The following is a 12,364-nucleotide window of genomic DNA, read 5'->3' on the forward strand; positions in this document are numbered from 1 at the left end:
GCTGACACCCAGTCAGACTTCCAGCAGTCGGCTGCCCCTGCCGACACCCAGCTGAAGCCAAACCTTCAGTAGTTGGCTGCCCATGCTGACTCCCTGCCAGATCTTCAGCATTTAGCTGTCTCCGCTGACATCCGGCCAGACCATGAGCTGTCAACCATCTCCGCTGACACCCAGTCAGACCATGCCAGACCATCACCCACTGACCGTCTCCACTGGTGCCCAAGAAGATCTCCAGCCGTCGTCCGTCTCTGCCAACATCCTGCCAGACCTCCAGTACTCGGCCGTCTCTGTTGACCTCCAGCCTCTTGGCTGCCCCTCTAAGTGGCTTCGTTGATGCCTCGACCCTCAGTGTCAGTGACCTCCAGAGCTGTGTCACCCATGACGTCGACCTCCAGAATGCTCCTGCCTATGTCGATCTGCAGAGTGGTCCTACTTAATATCTACTACTTATTTTTCAGTATTTTAAATATTCGATATGTTTATCCCATATTTGAGGATGGATAAAACAAACCCCTCTAAAAAATACAAAGAAAGGGTTGACTTCCATTTTATTTGGTCAGTTTTAGGGAAGGTTTACTCAAACATCCCTTGCACGTGCAGGTAATCCATTAAAAATACCTTAATACACAATCTCTATCATTAATGATACTCTTAATATAATATAAATACTATAATTACATCATCATTAACAGGTACATTTTAAATAAAATATTATGTCATTCAGTTTCATAGTGCTTTCAAATAAAGACAACATATTGTTTCTTTATATTTATATTTTATTAATTTTCACCGCACATGTTCAGGGAAACACATGTCAATATGGATTTGTTACATGAATATCTATTGCACTATAGATATTTGTTATTTAAAAATACATGTTATGAGATGGCATTAGACTGGCATGGCACCAATATAAATCTCTTTTTTTTTAATAATAATAAGAGTTTGGCATGTTACTTTTAAAATTAGATATATCAAGACACAGAATTGTGGGCACACATCATGTACAGTACTTGACACTCAAAACCCCAGAGCAAACAAAACAGCGACCTGCTTCACTCGACGCTGATTCATTTACAGCAGACAACGTGATCCGCCAAAATGGTTTCCTGAAGGCAAATCAAGAGCTTGCTTTGAAGGAGATTAGCTTTTATCAGACTGGCTGATGGTAGCTGATGTAAGTGCATGAGCGATAACTGAATTTTGATATAGCAGCCATGTGAATATCCATATCAAAGCAAGGACTTGAACAGAGCGGAGATGTGGTTTGATTACAGCACGTGTTGGTAAATGCTATAAATCTTAGCCGGAAAAAGAGCGGATATTAAAGCAAAGCCCTGTCGAGCTGAAGATGACGATTGGGTAAAGTGCTGAATGATGGAGGCGTGTTTCCACCTGCCTGAGGACCAGTGCTGCTCCTCATGAGAGGGTAAAATACAATCAGCTCTGCACAGCAACGACTCAGTAACCATGTTAAACACTCTGTGACACGTCATCCTGTCCTGACGAGAAAAAACAAACCCTTTGTCCCAAATTCACACTATAGCATAATGACCTATAATGTGTTTATGATGTAACAGCTGAGAGGAGGAGCAACTTCCATCACCGCCTCCAGTGACGGAAGTAATCCTTAAAAATAAGTAGCGGCACTTATTCTTGAAAGGCTTTTCCATGATTTACTGTGGGTTGGTGTGTACCTCACTTGTTTTTGTGATGTACTAATGAATACATCTAAATGTATTTGACAAATTTGACATTAGCTTCCATTGTTGCATTGCATTATTTGTACTTTCTTGTGTTCTCAACCGCCATAAATGCTAGCATTGTGAATACATTTAATGTCATAATGCTCTTGCACTAACTTGCCAGTTTATTAGGTTACACCCTAAATAAGACTAATGCAGTGTTATACTACAGCCCTGCATTAAATCCTACTTTCATGAAGGTAATGTTCAGTTTTTATTGTCTCTGTTTCAGAAAGTTGTTTATTTTATGGTCATTTTGGAGGCTGTGGTTTGTGGTGCTGTTTAGCTGTATTGGGTTGTATACTTAGAGGTGTTTCTAATATTTTGACATTCATATGAATTATAAAGTAGACTAAAATGCCTCTCGGCCATTTTCTGATCTGCCATCTCCATGGCCAAGGTAGGTTTAGGCGATTAAAACTATTCAGCTATGTGAAACATCATGGTCGCTGGTTAAAAGAAACCAACATTCATGGTAGCATAGGTGAATCGTGGTCTCCCATCTAAAGGTCACACGCTTTGTACACCATCCACCGAGACCTATAGAAAGCAGGTATTATTTCCACAGCAATGAGGTCACTTGTTAGGAAACTGTAGACAGACAGTCTATTAGCATATAGTATGGAATTGGGACACAGTTAAGAAGCTATTAGTAACAGGATTAAAACTAATAGTAACACTGGCTAATGCATTTTTTTGCCTAATTAGCATTGGATGACACTAGCATCCCATACTGGCTTGTGATCACAGCTTTCTGAGTCAAACCACAACGACACTTACACAGCATTTATAGCTATACAGGACGTTACACAAGAAAATGCCTCTGAGCGCGCCTTTGTACCGTATGTTAAATAGCTTTCTGTCACAATGTCTGGCAGCATGGACTTTAACAGCCTCTACTAAACGCTTGGCTGGTGACTGGTGTTAATTTCCCACCCTGGTGGCGACACAGAGACACAAAGATGATTAGTATGCATGTTTAGACCTGCAGTAGGTTTGTGTTTGTGAGTTTGAGTTGTGGGAAGACCGACGGTGTACACACATGCTCAGGGTTTGTCTGGTACAAAAAATATAATGCGAGGTAAAAAGCGAACGAACATAAGAAGAAACATTTAAACGCCAGATAAAGGTGGCTCAACATAGCTTTGTTTTTGTGATTTTTTTTTTCCATTTTTTTTGGCACAGTCAGTAGCCCGCATCAGTGCAATGCAGCAAGCGAGCAGATCCCCCGAGCAGCAACACACAACCAAGCTGAGTGAGAAAATATGGCACTGCTTTGAGCTTTTTCACAGCTGAGAACAAGCCCGCTGCTCTTATCCCTGACAGTGTGAATTCTTTAATACAGTGCATGACGAACCAGCTCCATTGTCTAATTAGTTATTAATGACATTTCTGCCGCTGTGGAGGGCTCAGCACAGCCAGATTTATGTAACATTACTGAATGATAATTATCAGAGCTCTGGAGAACATGCTAATCCGCTGCATAATTCATCACCACACAAGCCTACTTCAGTCAGCTGATCAGTATTCATGAGGATCGGCGTGCTTTTGGCATTTTCAGTGCTGTTGAACTGCAGCTACATTCACGACTTTTGTTTCTTTTTACATTCAGCTTTTAATCTACCTTCTGAGTATTAATACGTTTCGTGTCGTCGGGGGAACGTTTAAAGGTCGTTGTCGCAGACGTGTTCGTAGCATGATCCTAAGAAAGCCACTGTTCTCGCCTCTGGTTGTGGTTGCTGCTGTACATCAGTGAAGCATCTTGTTGGAATCTGTCAAGCCTTTTGTTTCACAGTATAGAGATACAAGATCGGAAAAAAATAACCATTTTCTTGTCTATTTGCACTGATGTCCCTGGGGAAAGAGGCAAAGCAGTCAATGGTTACATATCACATTCTTAACAATGGCATAAAAACCCAAACCATCAAGACAAATTGTCACATACATAGGCAGCAATGGTAAAAATCAGCATCAGCAGAGCAATAAAATACAGAACATACTTCACAGATCTAAGTAAAAGCCTTTTTTTTTTTTCTCCTGGCAAACTATGAAATGTAACTCTACTATGCATTTCCATTTAGCTCCATCTGCCCTTATGATACTGTAATGTAAGTATGTGTTCACTGAAATTGCTATAGCGTTAACACCTTGTTCACATCTTTACGCATTGTCGGTTTGACAGAAATTGAATGTCATTTGCAGCTCCTCTCCCGTTGTCGCTGTTCGCTCTCTGTTTCCGAAAAAAACTGATGGACACTTGGGATTTTTGCACTAATATACACAGAATTAGCAAGAAGATCACAGCTGTTTGACAAAACTTGCAACCATCATCTCTCCATAGTAAATTACCCAATAGAAAACATCCAGAATTAAAATTTCCGCAGTGGTTGATACAGAAGAAGTTAATTATTTCATGAGTTTGCTGTTCAAAGATTCTGAGGGCGGTTTGATGCATGCAGCTAACTTTAAGTAACTTTTTTTTTCCAAAGGAGTTGTAGGCGATGTTATGTTTTTCACATCCTGATTCTCTTGGGAGGATGAAAGGACGATTGCATGTATAAAGAAAAACAATGGACAAAGCTGTGAACAAGGCGTAATAATGATGTCTGATACCATCTGATAAAAAGATGCAAGAAACTGCCTCGTCTGAGGAGGAGGTGCTGAGACACAGTGATGTTCGAGAATGAGCTCTTGCCCACCCACCTACTTCCTGTCAAAAAGCTGACACTTCCTCCCTGTGATGTTGTTAGACTCAGCTGCACTAATTATAGCGCCAAGTCCAACCGAGTCTGCAGTATTCTGCCTTGACTGCAAAATTGTGCTTAGGAGTTTATGTCCCAGAAGTGTTAAGGCTTTTTAAATTTCAATACCAGACATTTTTTTCTAAGTACTAATGAGCTATACCAATGTTTAACAAGATGAATGATAGGATGTAAGAGCGGTATTAAAGGTTTACATATTCACAAATAAGCACAATTAAGTCAAAATAAGTAAAGAAATGGTAAAAAGAATTGGCCTGGTATTGGTGTTTTTTTGTTTTTTTTGCCCAACTCATAGGATATGTATATCTTTCTGAGTCAGAGAAGAAAGGTTCGCAAAGCACCTCATCATGGTTGAATCTAGTTTGAACTTGCAAGACATGTCAATTCATGGACAGTAACTCCTAGTCACTTTAGTTTTGAATGTTAATGTATGTTTTTTCCAGTTTTGTTCTCATTTAAGAAAGCTGCAGCTGCAGATGTGTTGTTTTATGCTAAAAAAAACAATGAATTTAATCACTCATTCTGATGTTTTCTGGAGTTTTTCTTCTAAAAATTAATATGGAATAAGGTGAATTTACACCATACAACCCAACCATGTACTTCAATGCTCTGCGAACCTAACCTCCTAACAGCCGCTCCTTGTCATTGGGAGCCAGTAAGGATGAGGGGTTAGCATTAGCGTTAGCTGCAGTTAATGAAGCCACAGGGTAGCCACAGCGAGCAGGAGCGACGGCCCCAAGGTGGAGGCCAGGGAGGCGGCCAAGAGCCTGCCGTCGTTCACCAGCCTAAAAGAGATAACCTCCACCTTGAATCCGTCCTCGGTGGCCATGCAGCGGAAAACGCCTTCCTTGAGAGGCGTGTCAACGACCGGCCCCAGGACGCAGAAGTCCCCGGAGAAGAGGCACGGGTAGTTCTTGGCGCAGTTGTCTTTCTCCCAGCGGTAGGTGGCGTGGAAGGAGTGCACCGGGCAGGGGAGAAAGATGGAGGTGTTGGACTGCACCATCACCTCTCTGGGGGAAGTTCGACGCAGCTTCAGCGCTGTCGGGGTAAAAAAATATAAAGAGTTTTATACCAAAATTAATTGTTTCAAATGTGTGGTGTTGACAAAGTAATTGCACTTAGAGAGACTTATTAATAGTGGTATTAACATTAACATATACAGTATATCTGTCAACACCTGTAATATCTAACACAATAATGATTTAGTCCATATCCAGATCATTTTTATATTTGCTGCTTTAAACATCTATTGTTTAATAGATCTAGCAAGAAGGGCTCCAGACCTTCAGGGATCCAAAGTCTCAATATTCATTATGTGTCAGTTGGTTTGCGGTTGCCAAATTAATTTGGGAATACGGTATGCATCACTGAAGTACATTATCAACTGGAGTGATAACTGCCTTTCATTATTACCTGTCTTGTACAGGGGCACTGTGCCAAGAGGGGCCACATATCATTTTTGCCTCACAGGTTAATCTGACCGTGATCTTTACAAGAGAAAGACATCACACTGAGGCGATATATTTTCAGTTTCAGAAATTAGGACCGCTGCATCCAGAGTTTTAACCTTCATCATCAGAAAATCTAAGGTGTCAAGAGTCCCGCCCCAAGTAATCACCTGACGAGCTCTTACAGTACCTACATAACATCAAGGGAAATATCATTTTTAAATGTTCTTCTGCTGATTACAAAAATTGTTATTATGTGGTCATTATTTTGCCATTTTATTATAACAAGTAATTGCTTTGTGATGTCTGCGCAACAAGCTGTGAAGTACGTGTTTCCATGATTACAAAATAATTGGTTTGACAATTCTGAATGTGGTTGATATTGCATAATAAAACTAATTTTCCACATCCTTGTCCTCTCCGGGACCCTTCATTCATCAACAAAAATGGCAGCGAAAAATATAATATTTCATGCACCATTTGTATTATGTCCACCAGAGCTTGGTAGAATAGCACAATTGCAGAATGTGTTATAATTGTGGTTAACTATGGGTTTTTTAAACTCTAAAAATAATGATGATTGCTGTGTTTTGTGCAATTGCTGAAGAACTCCAAGATATCAATGAAATGATTAAAACACATTACTTCTCATCATCTTAAGTATTATTTTCTGGGTAGTGGGACCGAAACTTGTAAATGTCTCCACAGGTGGGACACCTTCTGACACAACTGGAAATAAATGCAATGTTGAAATAAGATCCCTTAAGGAGATATCCTTCCCTTCAGAGGGGAGTAATTGTCATGATTAGTCGAGGTTATAACTAGGTTTTGAGCTCCGAAGCAGGGCAGCCCTTGATATATATTAAAAAAAAAAAAAATCTCCCTGTGGGTTTTTGGACTCTGCACAATTATATGATAATCATCTTTTTACTGTAGCTGCTCAGAAAGGTTCCTGTTTTGGTTTAATTAAGATACAGAGAGTGGGAGAGAGCAGATAAGGGCTCACCAGCAGCTTCCCCGCAAACTGAGGAGTTTGAATGGTCCAGATTCTGAATGAGTGCCCTGTTGGAAAATAATGGAAAGGACAAATTAGCTGCAATAAATAGTTTCACAAATAGCTTATGGGCCCCAACATCAACCTACTGGTAAATTAAAACATACAGAGACAAATCATTCAACAATGTCAAGGGGGGGGGGGGGGTGAGGGGAGAAAACTGAGCCAGATTCTTATTACAGATTGATTTTCATATGTTTTCTTAAAATTAGAAATGCATAAGATCCATTAAAACAAAAGCATTTTATTAACCACGTGAAACACAATCAACAAGACATTTTTGGTGTTTTTGGTGATCGTGGTGTTTTTCTTTGAACTGCAGTTTCTTCACAGTTAAAGCATGTTTCATCACCTCAGGGCCAATGATTGTCAGAACACACAAAGCTTTTTTTTTTCTCTCTCTGAAAGTATTGAGACGATGTTCTTAAAATCTCTAATGCTCTAATCGTCCCTCTCATCTTTTGTCAGCTTGTGTAAAAAAAAAACAGCCAATAGCTCTTCAGCAGCGACGTCATATCTAATCATACCCAGTCGTGACGTTGTATCCAGGCGGGATGGCAATGCACTTCCTCCTGGCCCTGTCCCAGCCGCAATACGGATCCCGAGAAAGGATGCACTCCCTGCATGTGTCGCCATAGCGACCGCAGTCAGCCAGGGGCAGTCGCTGGACCTCCATCGCTGTAGCAACATACAGGTGTCCCTAAGAAGGAAAAAGATAAACAGAATAGCCTATGTGAGTCAATAACAACATTAATATTTTTTTTGAATAATTCAGTGCAAAAATGTACTACATTTTCACCATTTTTATGCCAAAATAATGATATGCAGTCAGTTTCTTCCCTGGTCTGTTTAATTTTCAGGGTAGCATGATACAATAAAATTGTTAACTAGACTGAAGAGTTGGTGATCCCAAATGGAAGATTAAATGGTCTCATTCATCTATATAAGCATATTAATTCATGTATTAATTCCCTCATTCATCTGTTAGGCAATCAAACCTAAAAAAGCCAGTGGCCATGTATCGTCTAAATTGAAATTCTGGCAAAAATGTTTAATTCTGTAGAGATTTCATTAGAGAAATGAGTGAGCAATTAATTATGCTCAGGAAACAATTTCAAAAGAATTTCTGGTTTTATTTTTCCAATTCTAATTTTTGGAAACACCATGTGTTTATTTTCTCAATATTTCCTTGCCATAAATTAAAATCCAAACAATTTAGTGTCATCCAAAAATGATGCAGATTAAACTGCGGGAGCATTTTTCTCTGATGGTGGTGCTGTAACAACCACCTGACTTTCTTATTGTTTGAGAAACCTTTAATGATTGAACTCAAACAATGAACAAACGCTACGATTACAGTATAAATTCCTTTTTTTTCCCACTTTATTGTTACGTTATGCAGCTATAATTAATCTTCCTGACTCTGCTGCTTCTCTCAGCATGATGTCTTATTTATGATGAAAGCAGGAATGCAACTGAAAACACCCAGTGTAACATTATACATCATACCTTTTGGGAGTCGATAGCCATGTTTAGAACAGGACCCTCATTGTGAAACATCGAGTACTGAGATATGATGAAGACTCCCTCGCTGGTGTGAAGAACTTTGAGAACTTTTCCTTGCTCTGTTGAAATAAGGAGAAAAAGAGACAGGTCTATATGACAGGTCTTCCACATACACAACAGTCCTGTCATTTGTCAAAATTTGTGCATCCTGGTTTTCTCTCTATCTGTGCTACGGCCTCTGTTGTGCTGCCCAAAGTGTTTCCACTTGCACAGCTTCCATTTTTGTAAGGCAGACTAGAGTTTTAGAAGTTTTCTGAACAATCATTTTGAAGGAAGAGTTTTTTTCTGGAAAGAGAAATAGTGTAACCAGCCATGTTTAACCTCAATGAATAGAGCAAAAACCATACTGTGACCACAATAATACGGTAGAGGAAGTCTGTTACTCATACTGCTAATGATGAGGTTGAACTCTTATGAACTCCTTGAATAAATTCAGCTGTGGAAATAAAGTAACTTTGGATTCTGGGGCGATTACAGAACTTCAATGCTATGTTTTGTTCCCTGAATGATGTGATGCATCATTCAATGTCCTAGTACTTCTATTTTGGCCTCCGGCTGGGATCCTTTCCATAGCAACAGCAGACAAGTGCTATTTGACATACTAATATTATGAAAAACTATGTTGAAATATTTGTAACCAATGGCCGTGACATTGACCTACATTATTGTATAAAGTCTGGATTACAAATTGAGCACAGCAGATAACTGGAGTCCCAGAGGTTCCAGACCAACTGGTTCTGCTAGTTTAATTAAAACTATGTTGCACCACTGTAGCATATTATCATGATACGGGTCTTAAGGTCCTGCTTTACTTGGGCTCTGTGTCAAAATCTATTTCAAGACCTGCATTATTACATTTTCATTCTTTTTATTCCTAAATTTATTTGCATTAAATCAAATTACCACACAGCAAACCTGGGGCCAGGTAGGAATACTACAAGCACAAAGACTGGACTGAGGGCGGTTCAAAGGATCCATGGACCTGATTGCAGATTAATCTGGCAGTGTATAGTATCATTACATTATGACTGCAGCTCAACAGGGAAACACAAAGAGGGAATTTGATGCTAAAAAGACTGTAAATGTGGCAAATATCCACTTGAAATGACTAACTCAGACTGCTCATATAAGCTTCAGATAGATTTTTGTTTTCATTACGCTTTTAATTTTAGAAAATTAAAGTGTTACGATAAGTGTTCATGAAGTGTTGTCTTGGGAGCACTTCACTTGTGTCAGTAGCTCAGCTTTATCTCTAAGGAACACCCTCAACTCCAGGAGTGATGTCCAAATTAGGAAATGTGCGTCATGTAGCAGGTGGATGTGACTCCCCTCGTTGAGACCTGCTGATAGACGTAACAGTGGAGCAGAGGAGAGAGACTGAGATAGTGATGTAACCGACCTGTGCACAGGTATTTAACTTTTTTTTTCTTCCTGAAAACAAATCATTTTTAAAATATTTGTATCAACCAAATATTCGTAAAAAACCCACTATTTGTGCTTTGCTGAATAACGTATTTGTATTTAGGGTTAGCGTTAGGGTCTGGATTTTCACATGGACACCTGACTGTTGTTTTCAGACAGACATGAAAAATGGTGAACTTGTCCCTTAAGGTGTGAAAAACGTATCTGGAAACAGCTCTGAGACAACTTCACTACTCTATGGACCCTTTGCACTGCAGGCATTTTGATTTGTCAAAGCATGTAAAGCACAGATGTAAACATTAACATTAACGATGGCTCCAAACCATTAATTGTTTCAGTATCGTCATGTCAGTGAGTAAGCACACACAATACCAGAGCATAAAACTGGCTCTCTTAAATGGAAGGCAGCCATCATTAATGTCAATAATTCCACCTTTGCTTTTTCCTACTTTGACAAGTCAAAATGTCTGCCAAGAGTCTGTTCACACAACAACAAAAAAATGTAATAACCAAACTGCAGTGCTCTTTCAGCCAAGCTAATGTTGCTGCAATGATTAGTGGATTGCAGTTAACAGCTCGATTAGCAATTATCACAGGTGGCTTCTGCCAAACAGAAGTTAATTAGTAAAAGTTAAGATGAACAAGTTTGTTAATTGCATCAAGTCTATCATTACTACTGGCTGAAACAGAAGGCCTGCAGCATAGCTTGTTTTAGCTAATTATTCTGCTTTTGGAACTTTTGGTGTTTGTGATTTCAACGTGGAAAAACGATGTCCAGTGCTGCACAAATGGGCTTCACAGCACCAGGTCTGTGTGAATATTTACTCCGATCTCTCATTCCGTCCAACTAAAGTCCGCATTATGAGTTCAAGAATGGGCTTCCTGTTTCCTGAACAAAGGTGTACTAAGCTCCAGCAGGCCTGCAGGGATTTAATACACCTTTGTTCTTTTTTTGCACGGTTAGTCAATAGTGCTGTCTTGCATGCCACTTGATTTTGTAAACAGAGGAGTCATTACTCTAACTGTGAGCTATGACTCTGTTTTCTACAATAGCCTATAACACTATACCAGGCAGCTAAGTGCAGCATCACTCTCATAGATGTTACAGTCTCCTGCTCTGCTCAGTATTTCTTTATTAAGTATTACCTTTTTTGTTGCTGAGTGCGGTCCGTTTTCATTGGACTGAAAGCCAATGAAAACGCTCCTCTGTCATTTCTATTTGCGCTCCCTTGCTGCGATCCTTTACTGCCTCCAAACAACCACTTCTTTGCTTTCTACATTATGACTTGAACACTGCAAAAAGACGTTCTAACTTGTTTTGTCTTTTGTCACATCTAAGATTATTTTACCTTCCCCCCACTGTGAAAATGTGATTACAGTGATACCTTTTTATCTCACATCTACATTTCCTGAATACTTCCTCCATCAGGCGCTTTTTCATTTGTAATTATGTGCTCGCCACGTGTTCTTGCTGTCACCTAGACTTCTTTTGTCCTAAAAAACTGCCTTGTCTCTTTTTTTTCATAAACTTCAAACCCTTTTTTCTCTGTAGTCACAGATAACATTCACCATTTTATCCAGTTTATTCTCATATGATCATCCTTTAATCCTGTCTACCGCTATTTTTAGCTCTTTTATCAAAACAGCGTATCAGCACAAAGATAGCAGCAAGACATTGTGAGGCGGGGAAAAGGGTGATGATGCTGAACTCTGCTGCATCTGCTGCTGCTGTTTTTTTTTTTTTTTTTTTTTAATCCAGGGAGGGTTTGCTGAGCGCACATATTCTTTTACAGGAATCACCTTCCCTTTACCTTTTTACATCCATACAGGTACACACATTTATTTTAACACACACTTAACAGCTTTGACTGTTGGACAGAACAGCTAATATACTCTTTGCTCATCGGTATCTTGGCAGTAATTCCCTCCGAAGGACAAAGTGCTTCTCAATATCCCCTGTCGACATATTTTTCTGGATTTAAAAATTCAAACTCACCGTCTTTTGCTAAAAAAAACCTCTTTTTCCCTTGTCTCTAAATGTGCAACTTCTACAAATTGTTACAGTCACTCACTTACCTAACTCATATTATTCCCAGCCTCGCTAACCTTTAAGCTATTGCCACCTCGAATGTCACACTGTGTGAAAAGAAATAGCTTCTGATATCAAACATAAAGTCAACTTGAAACAAGTGTTTGGCTGTGACATTTCTTCCATCCCTGAGGGGAGCTTTCTGCTGTATCGCCTACGACTGAAATGGTCCAAACAGCTTTATTTGTTTTGGTGGTCAATCTGTCAACGAGTTACTGAAGGTATAGAAATCTTTCTTTTGTTCTATTTCAGTCCCCGGCTTCAGAGACTAACTGCCC

At 39.5% G+C, this 12,364-nt stretch overlaps 1 protein-coding gene across 1 annotated transcript in view; it reads right to left on the minus strand.

Moving 5' to 3' along the window:
- Nucleotides 1-766: 766 nt before the first annotated feature.
- si:ch211-113g11.6 (uncharacterized protein LOC559008 homolog) overlaps nt 767-12,364 on the minus strand; it is a 41,993-nt gene continuing 30,395 nt past the window's right edge. The window contains exons 12-15 of the mRNA XM_042424259.1: nt 8,519-8,634; nt 7,537-7,709; nt 6,962-7,017; nt 767-5,545 (exon numbers count right to left, since the gene is read on the minus strand). Coding sequence (XP_042280193.1) covers nt 5,199-5,545; nt 6,962-7,017; nt 7,537-7,709; nt 8,519-8,634 — 692 coding nt within the window. The 3' untranslated portion in view covers nt 767-5,198. The remainder of the gene's footprint in view (nt 5,546-6,961; nt 7,018-7,536; nt 7,710-8,518; nt 8,635-12,364) is intronic.

Source organism: Thunnus maccoyii, chromosome 10 (assembly GCF_910596095.1).
Source record: "Thunnus maccoyii chromosome 10, fThuMac1.1, whole genome shotgun sequence".
Lineage (NCBI taxonomy): Eukaryota > Metazoa > Chordata > Actinopteri > Scombriformes > Scombridae > Thunnus > Thunnus maccoyii.